Genomic DNA, 17,950 nt, shown 5'->3' on the forward strand with positions numbered 1-17,950 from the left:
GTTATTCCATTCTGTTGGAACAGCCACTTCCATCCAGCGCTAAATAGATGTAGGTTGCGATGGCAGTGTGGGTGACATAAGTGGATCAGCAGGCTAGGGTGCATAACATGTACTCAGAATATTGTGGGGTCAAATCCAGTTCTCCAGCTGTCATCCTCCTTCACCCCCTGACACACCACAGTTACTCTCTATTTGACCAAAGCTGCCATGGAAATAATCCTAAAACAAGTCTTTCAACGGTGGGCCGGTATTACAATGTTGGAATGTAGTAAAGAAGTCCAACCTGTGTTGAATAATGTTAAAATCAACATGAAACATTTAAGAAAGGGAATTCAGGAGAGGACAAACTGCTTTTCCTAAAAAAAAAAAAAAAATGAAGACAAACAAAAATATCTCCCTTCGCTTGTCAAATAATTATTCCAAACAAGGATGAGACCAGCTCCCTTCCCTGGGTGCAGCAGCAGAATAGATCCTTTTCATGGGGGCCATTTTGTGTTGAAAAGGCAAAAAACTAATGAGGGTTTCCAAATTCCGATCATGGAAGTTTGAAACCCTCGTTAGTGTTTTGCTTGCACCTGTGTTTACCCTGCCTTTTCGACACAAAATGGCCCCCGTCAGAAGGGTCTATTCATTCTCAGTGGATGAACTTGTGCTCTGCTCTGGGTCATACACCTGCCAGTTTTACATTTTAAAGTTAATGTAAGGTAAATCAGCCATTAAGGAACAACCGCCTGGAAACCCTCCAAGCTCTGTGACGCTGAGCAAGTCACGGCATAAGGTCTTTGACACTGAGCAAGTCACGGCATAATGTTTTTGACACTGAGCAAGTCACGACATGTAAGGTCTTTGACACTGAGCAAGTCACGGCATGTAAGGTCTTTGACACTGAGCAAGTCACGACATAAGCTCTGTGACACTGAGCAAGTCACGGCATAAGCTCTGTGACACTGAGCAAGTCACGGCATAAGCTCTGTGACACTGAGCAAGTCACGGCATAAGCTCTGTGACACTGAGCAAGTCACGGCATAAGCTCTGTGACACTGAGCAAGTCACGGCATAAGCTCTGTGACACTGAGCAAGTCACGGCATAAGCTCTGTGACGCTGAGCAAGTCACGGCATGTAAGGTCTTTGACACTGAGCAAGTCACGGCATAAGGTCTGTGACACTGAGCAAGTCACGACATAAGCTCTGTGACACTGAGCAAGTCACGACATAAGCTCTGTGACAATGAGCAAGTCACGACATAAGCTCTGTGACACTGAGCAAGTCACGACATAAGCTCTGTGACAATGAGCAAGTCACGACATAAGCTCTGTGACAATGAGCAAGTCACGACATAAGCTCTGACAATGAGCAAGTCACAGCATAAGCTCTGTGACAATGAGCAAGTCATGACATAAGCTCTGTGACAATGAGCAAGTCACGACATAAGCTCTGACAATGAGCAAGTCACGACATAAGGTCTTTGACACTGAGCAAGTCACAGCATAAGGTCTTTGACACTGAGCAAGTCACGGTATAAGGTCTTTGAACAGCGGGTGCCACAGAGCCTGGGCAGCTGTAATCCTGGTGCCAGGGTTCAGATCCAGCAGCCTATCCAGCAGGTCGTAGGCCTCGTCAGGCACTCTATCCCAGCCCCTCTCGTCTTCCATCTCTGCCCCCGCGCTGATCACCTTGTTTGGCCTGGGGATCTCCTCTGCAGGGCGGGTGGAGCTTTCTGTGCTCCTGGAATGACTCTGGTTGCCTTGAAGGTGACTGCTCTTGGAGGGTTTTGCGGGGAGATCAACAAAAGTTTCACGGGCTTCGTCCTTGGGTTGACGAGGCTGTTCGGAAGTTCCGTCAGTGGGCCGGTGTGTGGGCGTGTCCTCTTGGAGCTTGTGTTGATGGGCGGGGGGGTCTCCGTCAGTGGGCCGGCGTGTGGGCGTGTCCTCTTGGAGCTTGTGTTGATGGGGGGCAGCGGGGGGGTCTCTGTTGACTGGTGTCACTTCATCGTTTGGTGATCGCCTGCGTCCTCTCAGTGTCTCACACAGGGTCCTGAGGTCCTGGCGAGGCAGCTCCTGACTGCACACCACTGCCTTGCCTGAGTACGACATTCAACCCACAAAAGAGGTGTAATAATCTAAACAGAGGCTACCATGTTGCAAAGCAGTTCATCTATCCCACTCAACTACAGTGAATAATAGTGGGCTACTGTATTGTTGCCTTACAGAACGAGAGGCACGTGGTTCTGGGATCAAGGCTAATAATACACACCAAATTTCTTGGCAGCCTGGACGGTCTCTCTGGAGCCTCGTACGGTCATGATCTGAGTGAGAGCAATCAGGTCGTCGCTGGCTTTGAAGAACGGGTAGCGGCTACTGAGCAGTGAGAGCAGGATCACTCCGGCTGACCACACATCTATGGCTGCAGTAAGGGCCCAGGGGAGAGTACACGTTAGTCAAAGTAACAGAGGGTAAAGGAAGAGGGTGTGTTTTGCTGTTACATTTAGGGATGCACTGACATGACAATTTTGGCTGATAGCGATAACTGATATTAACATTGCTGTTATGGCCGATAAGCGATATTTACTGTACCAATGTCGATATGATCGGTATAAAAACACATTTCTATGATAATCAAATTCTGTAAATAATGAAAAACACATGTAAACACAGTGAATTTGAAAAGGTAATGCATTTCTTTATTTCCAAAACATTTGGAAAAGCCCATCAATCATAGATTTACCACATTGTTTCCTCTCAATGTGAGTTTTAGCTGATACTGATGATAACCACTATTAACATTGCAACATCGGACCGATGCCGCTTTGTTAAAAAATGACTGACATCGGCCGATATCGATATGATTGGCGATATATCGTGCATCCCTAGTTACATTGAATCCATCAAAGTCCAGTGTTGCCATTTTTCAATTGTTTTATTTAGTTGAAAGCAAAAATGCTAGAGCCAATGAAACACATTTTAGTGTCAGAAATCCATAGTCATCAATGATGGGAAAGATCCAGCATTTGGATTTAGAACAGCAGCAATACAGGAGTGTGAGTGGGAGCATGACATGAAATCTAGTGTGCATGTTCATGTCTGTGTTCACATGTAATTGTCAGGCATCAACTGTGGTTTCAGATACCAACCTGTCCCCTGGTTGGGGCATTTGGTGAGGACTTCTGGCGCCCTGAAGCCTGGGGTTCCAGCTCTGGGAGCGACCTGCTGCTTCCTGATGTCAAGGAACAAGGACATACAGCAGGGATGTGATCAGAACAACACAACACCAGTGAGAGGAAGGCAGGAAAACACGAATTAAATGGAAGTGTATTTAACAACCTTGAAGACTTCTGATGAGAACAGAGATGAATTATCATTCTTGATGCCCTAAGTCCATGCTTATTGTCCTCACAATTGTAAAGTCAAGAATCAAGCCAAACTGCCCTGTCAATATTCCTGTGACTTTAGGCTGATCATAAGAGAGAGTAGTGCTAGGAAAATAATAAAGTAAGAGCTTATCAAGTTTATCAATGTAAAAAAAGCCAGCGGTGCCATGTTTTTTACCTGGCCAAGCAGATGTTGCAGACGCGGTCGGTCAGGTAGCAGTTACAGGTGAGGCCCAGGTTGACGGTCCTCTGATGAGATTTCTGACTGCTAGCCTGGGCCTTGACTGGCAGGGCCTTGACTGGCGGGGGGCGCCGGCTGGCTGAGACGTACCTTCTTGGGTCCTGCGTTTTACCGGGCTTCACCAGCTGAACAAACAGGATTTTCTCTTTACTTATTTATTTAAGACTCAATTCTAGGCTTGTCAAGATACTTTTGCATTGCACATTTAAAGGTCCCATTCCGTGCAAAAGCTGTTTTTACTTGTAAATGCATATATACTGCTGTCAGCCCTCCCTGTAATGAGTGGTCACACGCTGAGAACTGCCACAGTTGGATTTGTCCCTATCCAGCGTCCCCCTGCAGTCTCCTCCAAGCCACACCCCCAAACGCTTCGTTTGCCCAGAGGGGAATCTGGGGGAATTGGGACGTCACTAGCTTCCTCCTGCATACTGCGCGGGTCTCTCTCACACAAGCTACCTGCACCATTTAGTCTATAGCCACAAAATTAACACTTCTAGCTGGAGCGACGCCAACTGTACGTGATCCAGCAACTGCAGAGGTGCATTCGGTAAGTCTAGGCATTTTGAGATGTCCTCTTTAGCGTAGTACCGTTAAGTTAACGATAACTCGCAACCTAGCGTGCTGGTCCACAGACGCTAATCTGATTGGCCGCTGGGAGCCTGGGGTGGGCTCTCCCTCAGCGGCCAATGGGAACTGTTAGTTCTGAATATATTATAGAAACAGGCCATTCTTGGGAAGCGACGAGATGAGGAAGTGAGAACTCCGTCACAACAAACGGGGTTGCTATATTTTCGACAGATTAATCCAGAATCATGTTTTATGGACCAGAGACACACGTTTTTAAGAGGTTACAGCTGCACGAATTGGGACCTTTAAAAGAAAAATTATGGTGGCATGCCACTTTTAAATTTGAGTGGAAAAGAATGATTTGAACATTTGAGGCATCTCTGGTGTGTATTTAAAGGCACAACAATAAATAAAGGACAATAGTGAAATATCAATGGAAGAATAATGATGTTATGAATTGCCAAGTTGCTTACTTCTGTCTTAGTGGCAGCTGGTTTGGTGGTGGAGGGAGCAGAAGTGTAGCTATTGAGGTTCCTCTCTCCAAACACAGGACGCGGGGCTTTGCGTGGACCTGTCGGCTGCTAGATCAATAAAACATGGATGGTAGAAAACAACGCATTAGTAACAGAAAACATTGACAAATATGTTATACTCTGGGTGAATTAAATACATTGAATTAAATAATGTAAATCCTTTCACCCAGGCATTATTTGTATATTTTATAACTACATAAATGCGGGAATTGCCAAATACTGCTCTCACTAGTCAAAGAAAGCATACGGCTATGTTTTATTATATGATAACACTCCGTAACACCAGTGTTACTAAATTCAGGTTAAAATATCAGCCCAGTGCAGACACCTTAGCGGGTTTAGTGCGGGAGGTGGAGGTGGTGACTGTGGCAGTGACAGATGCTCTCTTAACCGGTGGTTTCCCAGAGGCTGAAGAGGAAGAGGAGGCAGAGGGTGGTGGTGGTGGGGCAGTGGAGTGCGGTGGAGGTGGGCGCAGTGAGGTGGAGGCTGTGGCGTTTGGGAGTCTAGCTGGTGCCTTGTTCCCCAGTGTCGTGTCTTGTTTCCCTGTGGACCCTCCACCCTTCTGGGACGCCCTCTGCTTCACCACCTTCAGCAGCTCGATCTGGGTGTCAGCTGCTCCCTGCGCCAGGCCGAAGTCCACCAGGGCATACCTGCATACAAACACATGCTTGAAATTGGGGAAATTGAGGAATGAGCTCTATGCCTTTTGTGATTATTTTATCATTAGCATTTTTTCCATCGTTTACTGCAACGTTCTTCTGGCTGGGCTACCTCTACTGCTGTAGCCCGTCTGGTGTTCAACAAACCTAAATTCTCTCATGTCACTCCCCTCTTGCTGGACCTTCGCTGGTTTCCCATCTCGGCACGCATCAAATTCGAGACACTGGTACTGGCCTACAGGGCAGTACACCAGACAGCTCCTCTGTATCTACAATTGATAGTCAGGTTCCAAACCTTGCCACGCTCCCCCCACCGCTGCAGATCACCTTGCCCTTACGTGGGCTCAAAGGTCGTTCATCCCGATTGTGACTCTTCTCGTCCCTGGCACCACAACGGTCCTTTGGTCAGGATGGCTGAATCACTGCCCATCTTTCGGCGGAGACTAAAAACACACCTTTTCAGGCTCCACCTGGGCCCGTCTTGAACTAACAAGTTTCTCCCTCTTCTTGGGGGGGGGGGATAAGAATCCAACTAAAGTTACTGTTACTTAGTCCTTCTCAAACTACTTTTTTACAAGTGCTACTCTATTCCTTCAGAAAGTCTTAGCGGTCATAGACTGTGTTGCATAGTTGATTTCTCTATTGCTGACAAAAATGTGTTATTGTAAGTCGCTTTGGATAAAAGCGTCTGCCAAATGACGTAATGTAATGTAAAGGCAAATTTAGAATTTGGAGCATATTAGGGGTTGCTTAATTAATCATGTATAAATGTACATCTCAATTTTAGTTACCATAATTAAGAATACTAGTCGAACTGAGACATAGCAATGATGAAAATACTTAATTTGATCTAGAATGTTTGTTGCTGTTAAAAAACAATCTCGAGTTTATTTAACCAATCTTGGCGAGATACCAAATAGCATGCAAAAAACTAAGACAAATTAAGGCTAATAATTGTATTAGAATAACAAGTAAAATTATATAGGGATTATCATTTTAGCCATAATCGTGCAGCCGTAGATCACACAGCGTACCGCTACTTACGTTTTGTCGTGCCGGTTGTAGAGGAAGTTGTTGGGTTTGATGTCCCGGTGAATGATGCCAAACTGATGGACGTGTTTCAGGGCCTTCAGCAGGTGGTAGATGTACTGACGCACCTCCTCAAAGCTTATTGAGCAGATGATGTTCTAATAAATTACATTTTTGTTTAGCTTCTCAGTTTTCCACCGCATTTAAGTAAAAACAGAAATAAAAAATATATGAAGAAAGCTACTGGAAAAGAGATTTAATATTTGGGGGAGCTAGAGATGATGTGTCCAGACACATGCTTAATAGAAACTACTGGACAATTATCTGTCAATTAAAACAAAACATATTTCGTACCACAATGGCTTGATGCTCCATATAGGGCATGACAATCACCACATGATCCTCCTTCCTGAAGCAGTAAGTCACACCCACCACATTCTCTGTGCCCCTACAAAAGAAAAGAGATGCTTTGAGATCACAATACACTCTTCTTTCAATCTGTTTTGTTCAGTAGATGTGTGGCAAAGTCTGCAAGTGGAGGAGTTGTTGGTCAAATCAGGCGGCTGAGATAGCAGAAGAGTTCTTAATAAGCCAATAAAAGACATGGTGCTAAAACAATGCCTAAAAAGGTGTTCTAATCACTATTTTCCATGATGTAAGAACACAGTGGCTCAGTGGTTAGCACTGTTGCCTCACAGCAAGAAGGTCCCAGGTTCGAACCTCAGTGCGTCCCAGGTCCTTTCTATGTGAGTTATCCCCGTGTCTGTGTTGGTTTTCTCGGGGTACTCCGGTTTCCTCCCACCCCATGTATGTTAGGATTAACACTCCTGTTAGTGTCCCTGTGTGTCACTGGCAATCGAACTGGAGTTCCAAGCGACAGCAGTTTAAAATGAGCCATGTGGCTAACACTGGCACATTTACAGTAATGTTCTGATTGTCTCTCAAATCACTGATCTTTTTGCTCTGGCACTGCAACATGTCAGTGATAATAAATTGAATAAAGAGTTCACACTCTAACTGCAGCACATGGGTCTCTAAGGTTTCTTTAACAGCAAAATGACAGAAAACAGACGACGAGTCGACAGGGCAAAGGGACAACGAAAGCGCTCATATTTACATGATGAAACGTTGGTAGCACTAGCATGGGACTTACCCAGCAACAGTCAGACACTGAAGCTCAGCAGCGATGCGTGCAGGGTGGCTGGTCGGGATGAGGTGTTTCAGGGCAAACCTCTCTCTCCTCCCATCCAGCATCTGAGCTTCACCCAGGTACACTGAGCTGAACGTACCTGGTGCACAGAGAAGACTCCAATGTAAATACTTCACCACTGTTGCTTTGATAATTCCAATCAGGTGAACACAGAATGGAGTATTGTACAAATCCTCAACAATCTTAAGATTATTTTCTTTTAGGCAAGGGCTAATGTGACAGTAATATAACTTTTCTCCCCCAAATTACCTTCTCCAATTTTGTCTATAATGCGGAAAACCTTGGTGAGCTGAGGAACAGCTTTGTAGAGGGATTCAATGTCCATCTCCACATCCCCTGGACACAAATAGAAATTATCCTCAAATTGTTGTATTTCTTCCTTCTCTCTCTCTCATTCACACAAGTTGTTTAGTGACTATGTATCCTATCCAACTCACTGGATACTTTGCTTCTCCTGTGACTCTTGTCAGATTTGAGAAGACATCCCTCCGTGCTGATGCTGTCATTGCAGACAGGACTTAACTCCATTGTAAGAGAAGTGAATCTACACCAAAATACATAAATAAACGTGATGGTTAATAACAATACTTGCACGTAATTCAATGCTAAGAAAAATGTCAATCATTACAAATATGGCAGGTAAACTTGAGAAAATAACAACTAAACAAGGGATTCGAGTATTAAACCTTCTGAGGTGTATGGATGACTATCTTCACTTGATAAAGGGACTGGTTATTGGTACCGTCAATAGTTAAACGGCTAATGTTAGCTAGCTCAATAGTTATTTAATCTAAGAGTTAACGTTAACTTGTTGCAACAGAACGAAACTCACCGCTTTCTTTGGTCGTAACGTGTGATCCGTTTCTCAGATGTAATGCTACTTTTCACAAGAGGCCATAAAGTAACACAATAATACTAGATCGATGTAAAGACACACAATTCACAAACAAGCCAAAGAGTTGAATAAAGCCAGCTGCGTGGAGATGTTTCCTGCCTGCTGCCAGCCGTGTCTTTTCCGCCAACAAAACTCCGCGCGCTAAAAGTGACGTCACTCAGAGGCAGGCAGCAGCTCAGATTTCATCATCATGAAGGGAGGAGGCAGACTAGGAGGCTGGCCCCGATGGGCTGCAGTGGTTCTCAAAGTGGGGTGCGGCGCCCGCCAGCGGTCATTGAGGGGTTTCCAGGGGGTCCCCAGCAAAAAAGGGTAATAATCATAGACATAAATAATAGGTAATAATCCAACCTTTTTTTTATTGCCCACCCAGAGTTTTGGAATGTATAAAGGAGCACCATGGGGAAATAGATCTACATTACATACACAGTTTAACACAATAGTTAATCAAACATCTCAACCTTCAAACCTAGGCGGCTAACAGCTGTCTTTTGGCAGTTCAGATATCAATATTAGTTTTGAAAGGGATTTATTTTGGGGTTCATCACAGGGAGAAGTGAAAGAAATGTTTATTTTGTGTAAATGAATGTCCAACACTCAGACACCGGTCTGCCAGACACTACAGCTTGGACCTAAACCAAAACCAAAAATTCCAATTTGGGTTCTTCACAGAAAAAGGGAAAATCATGTTAACTTGCTGTTGTATGGATGAAGGGTTTTGTAACATCTGTTTTGTACAACATTGACAATTAAATTAGTACATTTAAACATAGGTACAATGATGAAACAAATGCACCTCCTTCCTCTTTGAGACAATAATTTATTTGATTGTTGCAGTAAGTGAACTATGCCTCAAAATGACAAGATAGTACCTCATCAACTAACTGAACATTAATTTAATTTAATAAATGACAACATATTATAATACATGTTATATACACTAACATCCCTTAGGCTAAATAACATTTATTGATATAAGGTTCACAGGTACAAGTAACAACTATTAAGACAACACTTTATACCCATGACACATCTATGTCAGATTTAGACATATTTCTAAAATAGTCCATCAAATATCCCAAGGAAAGGTTCCTCTTCTTTGCTGTTTTTGTTGAAAATGTGTAAAAAAGGAGAAGGGGGTGTTCAGTGATATAAAAGCACATTTCAGAGGGGAGTATTTTGATTATTACAGAGGTTTTCAAAGTGGCAGGCGGGTCTTCCCAGGGGGGCTCCAAGCAGTTTCGGGGGAAGCTCAGTGAAAGGAAATAAAAATATATTACATTAATTATTCAATTAGCTAAAAGGAGATCACATAGAATAGCCTAAATGTGTGTGATTTGGTGAAAGAAATAGTTCAGAGATACAATAGTTTTGGGGAATTTGACTTTTGGGGAGTTTTTCCCACTTTTCCAGACTCAGAAACAAATAAATGCCCTCAGAGACAGACCTTTATTATGTATTTGGTGTAGTCATGTCAAACTGCAATATCCGGCTGTCTTGTATCAATTGTTGAGTGTCTATGGGATCAAATAACATAATCATGATCCCATAGGCATCCATGAATTGAGCGAGGGGAGCTACTTTTTCCAAGCTTTGTCTGGGGGGAGGCCCACAGTCTGACTTTGAAAACCCCTAATTTAGAACAACATAACACATTGTGAAGTGTCAAAATAGAAGCCTTGGTATGGTATTTCTCTCTACCTGCTGTTTCCAGACAAGTTCACACTGTTTGGGATGCTCTTGTTTGAGAAGAAATCAAATCTTCCGGTCAGTGTGGCCATGGTCGTCTCAGTCTGCTTTGGCAGAGTCGGTGCGTTCATTGTGACCTCCTCACTGAACATACTCTGTCTCTGCAGTAGGGGGGAGTGGCAAACTTACATGCACATTTGTTGCTATACATTTTAAATGAACCAATAAACACAACATTACTGTCTGCAGATCCTCTCCCTAAATGATTACCTTTACAGTAACAGTAATAGTAAATATTGTGTGCTGCCATGTTGGTTGTTTGTATTTTTGGACATCAAAATGTATCCATAACATGTCTTTGTTGGAAACATATTTAGTGAAAACAAAACAAAAAATAAGGAGTAAAATGTTTATATGCCACAGTAACACATTTAATATGGGAGTAAGCCAAGTTCTCTGTGTATGTAAATGTAGCCGTTAACGTTGCAAGTATACCAGAAATACACACAGACACACACACACAGACACACACACACAGACACACACACACACACACACACACACGCACACACACACACACACACACACACACACACACCTTTTTATTCCAGTCAACTGTGAGTCTATTCTGTGGTCTGACCATTGGTCTGACTGTGAGAGGAGAGGGTCCCAGTTTCCCAATTTCAGGACTGACAGTTGTTGAAATAGACCTAAGACACAAAAATATGATAAAATGGAACACTATCTGGCCCCATTTATACGACAATGGCATAAAACGGCAAACTTTTGAAACCCGGTTTCCAGAGTGGAATCCTTTTAAAACGCCACGCTTACAGTCGCCGTGTGAACTGGCAATATGCGATTCTTGTAACAACTGTGATGACATGGTCTTTTGCGCGTGGCTATTACGTTTTCAACCTGATAGGCATGCATGAATAGAACAAGAAGAACATGGAGCTGTGTTTGTGCTGCAGACTGCTGAGTTTATTAACGCTCCTCCAGCAAATGTTTTATAGTCCAGGGTCACTCTGAGGAACAACCTCACTGCTCACTTCATCGTCCCTCCGATAAAATTATTTGTTTTCGAGTGTGCTTTCGCCGTTATTTGTTGCATAATATAAATATACTGCATACAAGAGATTTCGTTAGAGAGGGTTTGTTGTCACCGCGCTGTAGAAGGAGAAGCATTTGTAGTGTATGCAGGCGCATTGTGTTATTCTGTGGTGTTGAGTTGCAAAGTTATACCACCACCTACTGGCCTAGGCATGCATACTACAGCGCTTTCAATCGTTTTGGTGGATTCGTGTGCACGAGGATCGTTATCTCAATCTCAACGTTGTGGTATGAACGCAAATCGAACGGCCAAACACAACAAAAGTTTGCCATTTTGCAGGGACCACTGTATAAACAGGCATTAGACTCAAGGGTTTTGAAACACTGTTGCAGCATAACTAATAGCTATGTTGCAGCATAACTATTGCTAGGTACATAATTCTTTGTCCTTACCTCAGTGGTGCATTGGCAGTAGTGAAGAAGGGTTTGGGTTTGGCATGGCTGAGGGACAGCGGTGATGGCGTAATCATGTAGCCTGCATCAAATGTATTTCTGGTTATAAAGTCATTGTAACAACGCTGGAGACACAATCACACAGAATCCATACAGCGAGTAGTTTATACACAAAGTTGCTTTAAATATGGCTGTGACCAATAACGATGACTTCTTGAACGCTGATATGAAGCAATGTGCTATTAAACAGAGTAAATGTACATAAAGCTAGCAATACACCCACTTATTTTCAATGATCTACAAGTGTTTATGCTAATATTTCCTAAATTAAATGCCACTCAAACTGCAATCTACCGTACCTTTTGGCATGTTGTAATCAGCAGCCTGCTGGACTCGAGCCTTAGGTTTAGGTGCACCAGAGGACAATGTCGTCTCACTGGCATGCACTAAGTTCTCCTCATCAAAGTCGTCCCAGTCGTCCCATTCGTCTCCAAGGTCAAAACTCACACGTGGTGCTTGTGAGGAAGACACATACTCGCAGTCGGGGCTCTGGCTCGACACTGTGACTGAGCTCTTTGAGTAAGCAGAGGAAGTCCTGTTGATCTGGTTTATACTGGGTCTCGGGTTCACACTCCCAACGATACTGATATCTGGTTTCTTCCACAGTGAGGAGGGGCCTGACAACACATGCATACAACATCAAGTCTTTTGTGGAAATTACAATACTGTGCACTGCATTGGCTTCAATCAATCAATTAAGCATCTGCACAGTGGCCTTTAAGTTGTTATTATAAGTAACAGCCATGGTCAGGCACACCTTGAAGGTAAGCACGAGGAGCACCAGGGGCCTGGGCAGGTTCTCCCACTGCTGCCAGGTAATCGTCATAATCTCAGAAAGAGAAAGAATGAGTGAGTGTGAGAAAGAAAGCAACAGATAGAGATTAGAACATGCGTTTAACTGTTACAAATACAAAATCAAACCTGCCTTTACCATAAATGTATAATCTACACCTCGTCCTTACCATTGTCAAGCTCTTCCAGATGAACTACGTCTGTCAGAGTTTCACAGTCTTCTCCAGTCAGATCCACAGGCTCAGTGTGAGGTCTAACTATAGCCTCATATTGCCCCCCATACCTTCAAATCAAATAAAAAAACAGATGAATGTAACTAAGCGTCAGTTTCCTCAAATCAAGTCTACTTGGATATATTTTCTTTTCAGTTTTATTATCATGTTATCTATTTCATCTTATTTACAGTCATGGCTCTTCTACTTCTGCTCGATCTACTGTTTGTACATATTGTAAATTAAAATAAGACCATCAATGTATAAACACAACAATGTATAAAATGTCAATGTAGATGTGTTTACCTGGAAGGAGTAGGTAGCATCTCTTTGGGCTTGTAAGCAAACTGATGCATGTTTACAGACCCAGACTCCCCACTCATCTTCATCTAAAGAGACCAAACAGAATGTCAAAAGACAGAACGGCTAATTTTCTTTTCTTTTCATTTTTTTCTTCATATTTATATCAAATCAAAGCATATTAACCAGTCTGATATATATTAAGTCACAAAATGACTTAATTCCAGGGCTGTATGTGTCATCTATCCTCCTGTCATCCTGAATTTCCCCAAGGGAACAATAAAGTGCGATCTTATCTTATCTCATCTCATCTTATCAGACATTGAATCGTTTGTCAGGAGTCTCAACCAGATTGAATGCTGTTCTTCAAACCCTGCATGTTCCCATGCTGGTGACACAGTTAGAGCGTATGATTTCTCAGACTCCAAAAGCCACATGTGTGTTTTTTTGTCACCTTGAGCCGCTTGACAGGAGTCTGCGTGTCACTTCTGCTCCTCAGGTCGCTGAGGTAGGAGGAGAAGCCTTGGTTTGCTGACTTCCTCAGCACCACCGCCACACCTACTTTACCTTGAGGGGAGAGAGACACACAAACACCAATGCACAGACTGGAGAAGAAATACCTCTGTAATCTTAAAAGACATACAAAGTAGAGCTGGGCGATATGGACAAAACAATCATATATCTCTGTATTTTTAGGCTGAATTGGGATACACGATATATCTCTTGGTATTTTCTACAAAGTGGCTATGAAAGTTCAGTTGTAAGTCAAAGCCACAATTAGATGTCACAAACACTTTTATTAAAACAAAGACTGTGCTTGATCAAATACTTCGATATCGACATTGCTACAATATTGTAAGGTGCTTTTACACATTTTTACACAATGAGATTTTTGATAAATAATCATGATTAATGTGGATATAATGACTAAGTGGGTAAAGGCAAATAATAGAACAGTTAGAACAGTCTGGTAAGTTCAGAAAATTAGAGCACCTTACTGTACATGCAGCCTTTAAAAACGGGAAGAGACCACACTATCATAATATTACGATATCCAAAATCTATGCATATAATACATGCATGTACGGACACACACACACACACACACACACACACACACACACACACACACACACACACACACACACACACACACACACACACACACACACACACACACAAATAGTGTGTGATTATACTCACAGCAGTCATGGGCACACAAGTCTTTATTCTTGCAGAAATGGTTGCACTGTCTTTTACCTACATCTGATTATGGGGGGAAAAACAGTATTAAGCTGCCTCGAGGAAATGTAACAATATAAACCATTTCAGATTTCTGAACAAAATAAGTACAAGTCAATACCTTGTTCTGCAGCAGAGGTAGCTTCTCCCCTCTGTGGTGCAGTCTGTGCTGTAGACTGTCGTTTCAGTGCAGAGGGCTGTGGTCTCTGTGGTGCAGCCTGTTCTGTAGACTGTGGTCTCTGTCCAATAGCATTATATGGCATGTTGTGTGGATTACATGGTACATTATCAGCCCCAAACCTCCTGGCTCCGGAGTAGTATGCACTGAACTTCTGCTGGATGTCCAATCCCACTACAGGAGAGGGCAATGAGGAAATGTATTAATGAACACACTCTAGAGTAGTGTAGCATTCATCAAGTCAGGCTATTCTTTACTGATTTTTTGTTATTTTAGTTGTACGGTAGTATATCTGCACATGTTATGGATACATTATGAAAACCAAAGGAAAGAGACTGTCTGTGGTTTAGTGCCAAACCGTATTCTGAGCTGATGAGATTGACACTGATCTCCTCTCCCTTCAACGCCCTCGCCACCTCGATCTTCTTCGACCAGCTACCAGACTTCAACAGCACCACATCGCTGGAAAACGAACAAAATCCTCATAGTGTACATTCTCACAGTGCACTCTTCTTTTATGTACTCCTAAATAATGGACTCATGGATGTGTGTTTTGAATATGTGCTTTAATGAGAGACCAAAAAGAGAGATTTTGCAGGTGTGGGAGGGTCATCAGTTTATCTCCTCACGTGAGTTTCTGCAGGAAGACCACAGTGTTGTCTGAGTCTCCTATGATGAGAGTGATGTAGTGGGGGGTTGGAGCTGTTCTCTTGGACAGCAGCTGCTCCTGGTTCTTTAGGTTCACCTTCACCACAATCTCTGCCGTAGCGCAGCTATACCTCGCGAGCTAGGAAATACAACAACGCGCACACCAGAGAAAGTTCTTTAAGATAGCTTAAAATAGCTTGACAGTCTGATCATCACATTCTGCAACTCTTTTACCTGCTCCAAGCTAACTTCATACTTGGGGAGGTTTACGACAGATTCTCTGATTTGGTTTCCAAATGGCGGATGTCTGTTGACAATCTGTGGAGGGGAAATAAAGTGGGCCACGGGTTAACAGCACAACAAATTGTTACATGAAAACCTTTGTGTTTAGAAAAAGTGGCTGTATTAGATTCCTGTTGTACCAACTGACCAACTCAAGCTCCCTGGGGTTGGTTTGCTCTATTTTGCTGAAAGTGGTGAGTCCTGCGTTCACCATGGCAGTTGAGAGGGTCAGGCCTGAAACCCACAACACAGTGTCTGTGAGATACATCCAATACAAAGAATGTTTGATCTATTGATTAATAATTCATACTACGATGACTATAGAATTTACTTTTTTTATGGTAAATGGCCTGCATTTTATATAGCGCTTTTATCCAAAGCGCTTTACAGTCAGTAGGTACATTCACCCATTCACACACCGATGGCGGCAGGTTACCACGCAGGGTGCTGGCACACCAACGGGAGCAATTTGGGGTTCAGTGTCTTGCCCAAGGACACTTCGACATGCAGACCGGAGGAGCCGGGAATCGAACCACGACCTCTTTTATCCAAAGCGATTAGTGGACGACCCGCTCTACCTCCTGAGCTACAGCCGCCCCATGAAAGTGAATTAAGTACTGCTCTACATCACTCAACACACTAACAGACTAGTAGACAATAGATTTTATACAGTACAATATTATATATTATGTGTGCCAAATATTGACATAGTAATGTACCCACCAATCCTCTCCAGTTGTTTAGAAACATAGGGCGAGTTGTCCCACAGTTTGGCTCTGAAGCACTTTGCCAAGATCAGGGAGTTGAGCACAGCAGAGAAGCCTGTCTTGGATCGCTGACTCAGAACCTCTGACAAGCCTGATTACGTTCAAAATACACATAATATAATATATATTTAATACATAATATTTAAGTAACAAAAAAAGGTGTCATGTGACCAATTAACAGTGACTGTAGAAATAAAAATATGGCCACACAATCAACCATTCAGAGATTTATTTTTTATTTTTTATCCCTGTTCTACTCTACATACATTTGCTGATGCGCATTCCATTCCTGAAGATCCTTGCTGTGTCCTGTGTAAGTCCATACTCTTGAATTGAGATGGAACCCAGCTGAGCCTGAATCAAGCTAAAGAAAAGGCAAGCAGAGAAACATGATATGTAACCTATAGTAAAGACGCCACAACAATATTAATTATACAATTGTAATGAATTCATAACACCTCTATAGTCCTATTCATTTTTATTTATGCACCGTCTCTCCCTTGTCGCATCTCTTCCCTACAGTTGAAACTAACAGTAATATACTGAAAAAAGAAAAAGAACGACCTTGTTTTGACCTACCAGTTCACTTTCATCTCATTGTTTTTGATCTTTCCATCCATGGGAAACCTGGGGAAATACATAAAACATTCTCATTTGCTTTGACTTGCGCTCACTTGCATCATTGCATTTTCATAATTCGCAATGTTTTTGCTGCTGCAAAAACATTGGATCATTGCAACGGAGACAAAAAAATAATAATACACAAACTTATCTTATATGGCTGATATGCATTTGTAAATCCACCTCTCCTATATAATCTGACCTGATGGTGGTCCTGTTCTTATCCTTGTTCAAGGTGTTCAAGGTTCTCTTCTCGTTCATTCTCAACTTCATATCGCTGAACTCTTTGCCCTTCGACACCAGCTCAATCTGTACATAGAGCCACTTTCCATCAAGAGTAATCTCTTTATCGAGACACTGCATACACTGCAGTCAAGTTATAGTCATCATTTCCTTTAGCAGAAATCCAGCCTCTTAAACATAGCACAAAGTTTAACTGTAGCACCTGGAGTTTACTCAATAAAAACTGTGCAGACTTTCTGAGGAAACCTACCAGTTCGGCCAGGCTCTCAGTGCCGGCAACTTTGCTGAACTGTTTCATGGTGTCAAAGGCGACACAGAACCTGGCCATCAACCTGCCTGCCTCTGGGAGGAAGAAAAACAGTTTTAGTTGAGTGGAAGTTTCAGTTGAAAAATAGTCATTTTAGAAGAATGTTGATGAAGCTGGAAATGTCATGCCAATCACAATAGGCATTTAAACAAATGGGCTCTGTCTCCACCTGTAGGTTTGATGTTGACATCCTCATCCATGGTGATCAGATCAATGGAGGACAGTGAGTTGAGGTTCTTCAGACATAGTTCTATGACCGGACAGAGACAGCAAGCACCTACACTCACTGGGATACTGTTTGCAGTTTGCACTCACACCCAGTGTCGGGCCAAGAGACCATGATCAAAGGACTGAGAATAGTGATTCAAGTGCATTTATTTTTTAAGACATTTTCAATATATTTTACGACTTCAACGCCACTTTCGTCACATCAGCGATAGGGGCTGTAAATCACAAGTTTCATCACAATACAATATTATATAGATTCTTTGGACAACAATGATATTTGCTGATATCACCAAGTCTGTCATGATATGATTTTGATTCAATTAAGGGGTCTGCGATCGATATTGATATATGCCCATTTAACACAATCAGCTACAAA

The 17,950-nt window shown here is 42.7% G+C and overlaps 2 protein-coding genes across 2 annotated transcripts in view; both read right to left on the bottom strand.

Moving 5' to 3' along the window:
• Positions 1-1,512: 1,512 nt before the first annotated feature.
• Positions 1,513-8,135, bottom strand: cdc7 (cell division cycle 7 homolog; the record flags this gene model as incomplete). Its single annotated transcript, XM_083658989.1, has 11 exons — positions 1,513-2,081; positions 2,255-2,404; positions 3,132-3,214; positions 3,547-3,734; positions 4,650-4,757; positions 5,038-5,359; positions 6,413-6,555; positions 6,752-6,845; positions 7,551-7,686; positions 7,857-7,943; positions 8,045-8,135. The coding sequence occupies 11 exons, from the start codon at positions 8,133-8,135 to the stop codon at positions 1,513-1,515; spliced, it is 1,971 nt and encodes a 656-aa protein (XP_083515115.1).
• A 1,204-nt stretch (positions 8,136-9,339) lies between these two features.
• Positions 9,340-17,950, bottom strand: part of hfm1 (helicase for meiosis 1) — a 15,137-nt gene continuing 6,526 nt past the window's right edge. The window contains exons 14-34 of the mRNA XM_083658990.1: positions 17,516-17,596; positions 17,290-17,381; positions 16,999-17,105; positions 16,755-16,802; positions 16,442-16,539; positions 16,132-16,266; positions 15,557-15,642; positions 15,361-15,444; positions 15,108-15,265; positions 14,837-14,940; positions 14,422-14,652; positions 14,262-14,324; positions 13,513-13,625; positions 13,065-13,147; positions 12,717-12,829; positions 12,512-12,583; positions 12,054-12,371; positions 11,695-11,776; positions 10,787-10,898; positions 10,201-10,349; positions 9,340-9,601 (exon numbers count right to left, since the gene is read on the bottom strand). Coding sequence (XP_083515116.1) covers positions 9,556-9,601; positions 10,201-10,349; positions 10,787-10,898; positions 11,695-11,776; positions 12,054-12,371; positions 12,512-12,583; positions 12,717-12,829; positions 13,065-13,147; positions 13,513-13,625; positions 14,262-14,324; positions 14,422-14,652; positions 14,837-14,940; positions 15,108-15,265; positions 15,361-15,444; positions 15,557-15,642; positions 16,132-16,266; positions 16,442-16,539; positions 16,755-16,802; positions 16,999-17,105; positions 17,290-17,381; positions 17,516-17,596 — 2,375 coding nt within the window. The 3' untranslated portion in view covers positions 9,340-9,555. The remainder of the gene's footprint in view (positions 9,602-10,200; positions 10,350-10,786; positions 10,899-11,694; positions 11,777-12,053; positions 12,372-12,511; positions 12,584-12,716; positions 12,830-13,064; positions 13,148-13,512; positions 13,626-14,261; positions 14,325-14,421; positions 14,653-14,836; positions 14,941-15,107; positions 15,266-15,360; positions 15,445-15,556; positions 15,643-16,131; positions 16,267-16,441; positions 16,540-16,754; positions 16,803-16,998; positions 17,106-17,289; positions 17,382-17,515; positions 17,597-17,950) is intronic.

The sequence above is a fragment of the Poromitra crassiceps genome (assembly GCF_964638095.1).
Source record: "Poromitra crassiceps genome assembly, chromosome: 23".
NCBI classification, from domain to species: Eukaryota; Metazoa; Chordata; class Actinopteri; order Beryciformes; family Melamphaidae; genus Poromitra; species Poromitra crassiceps.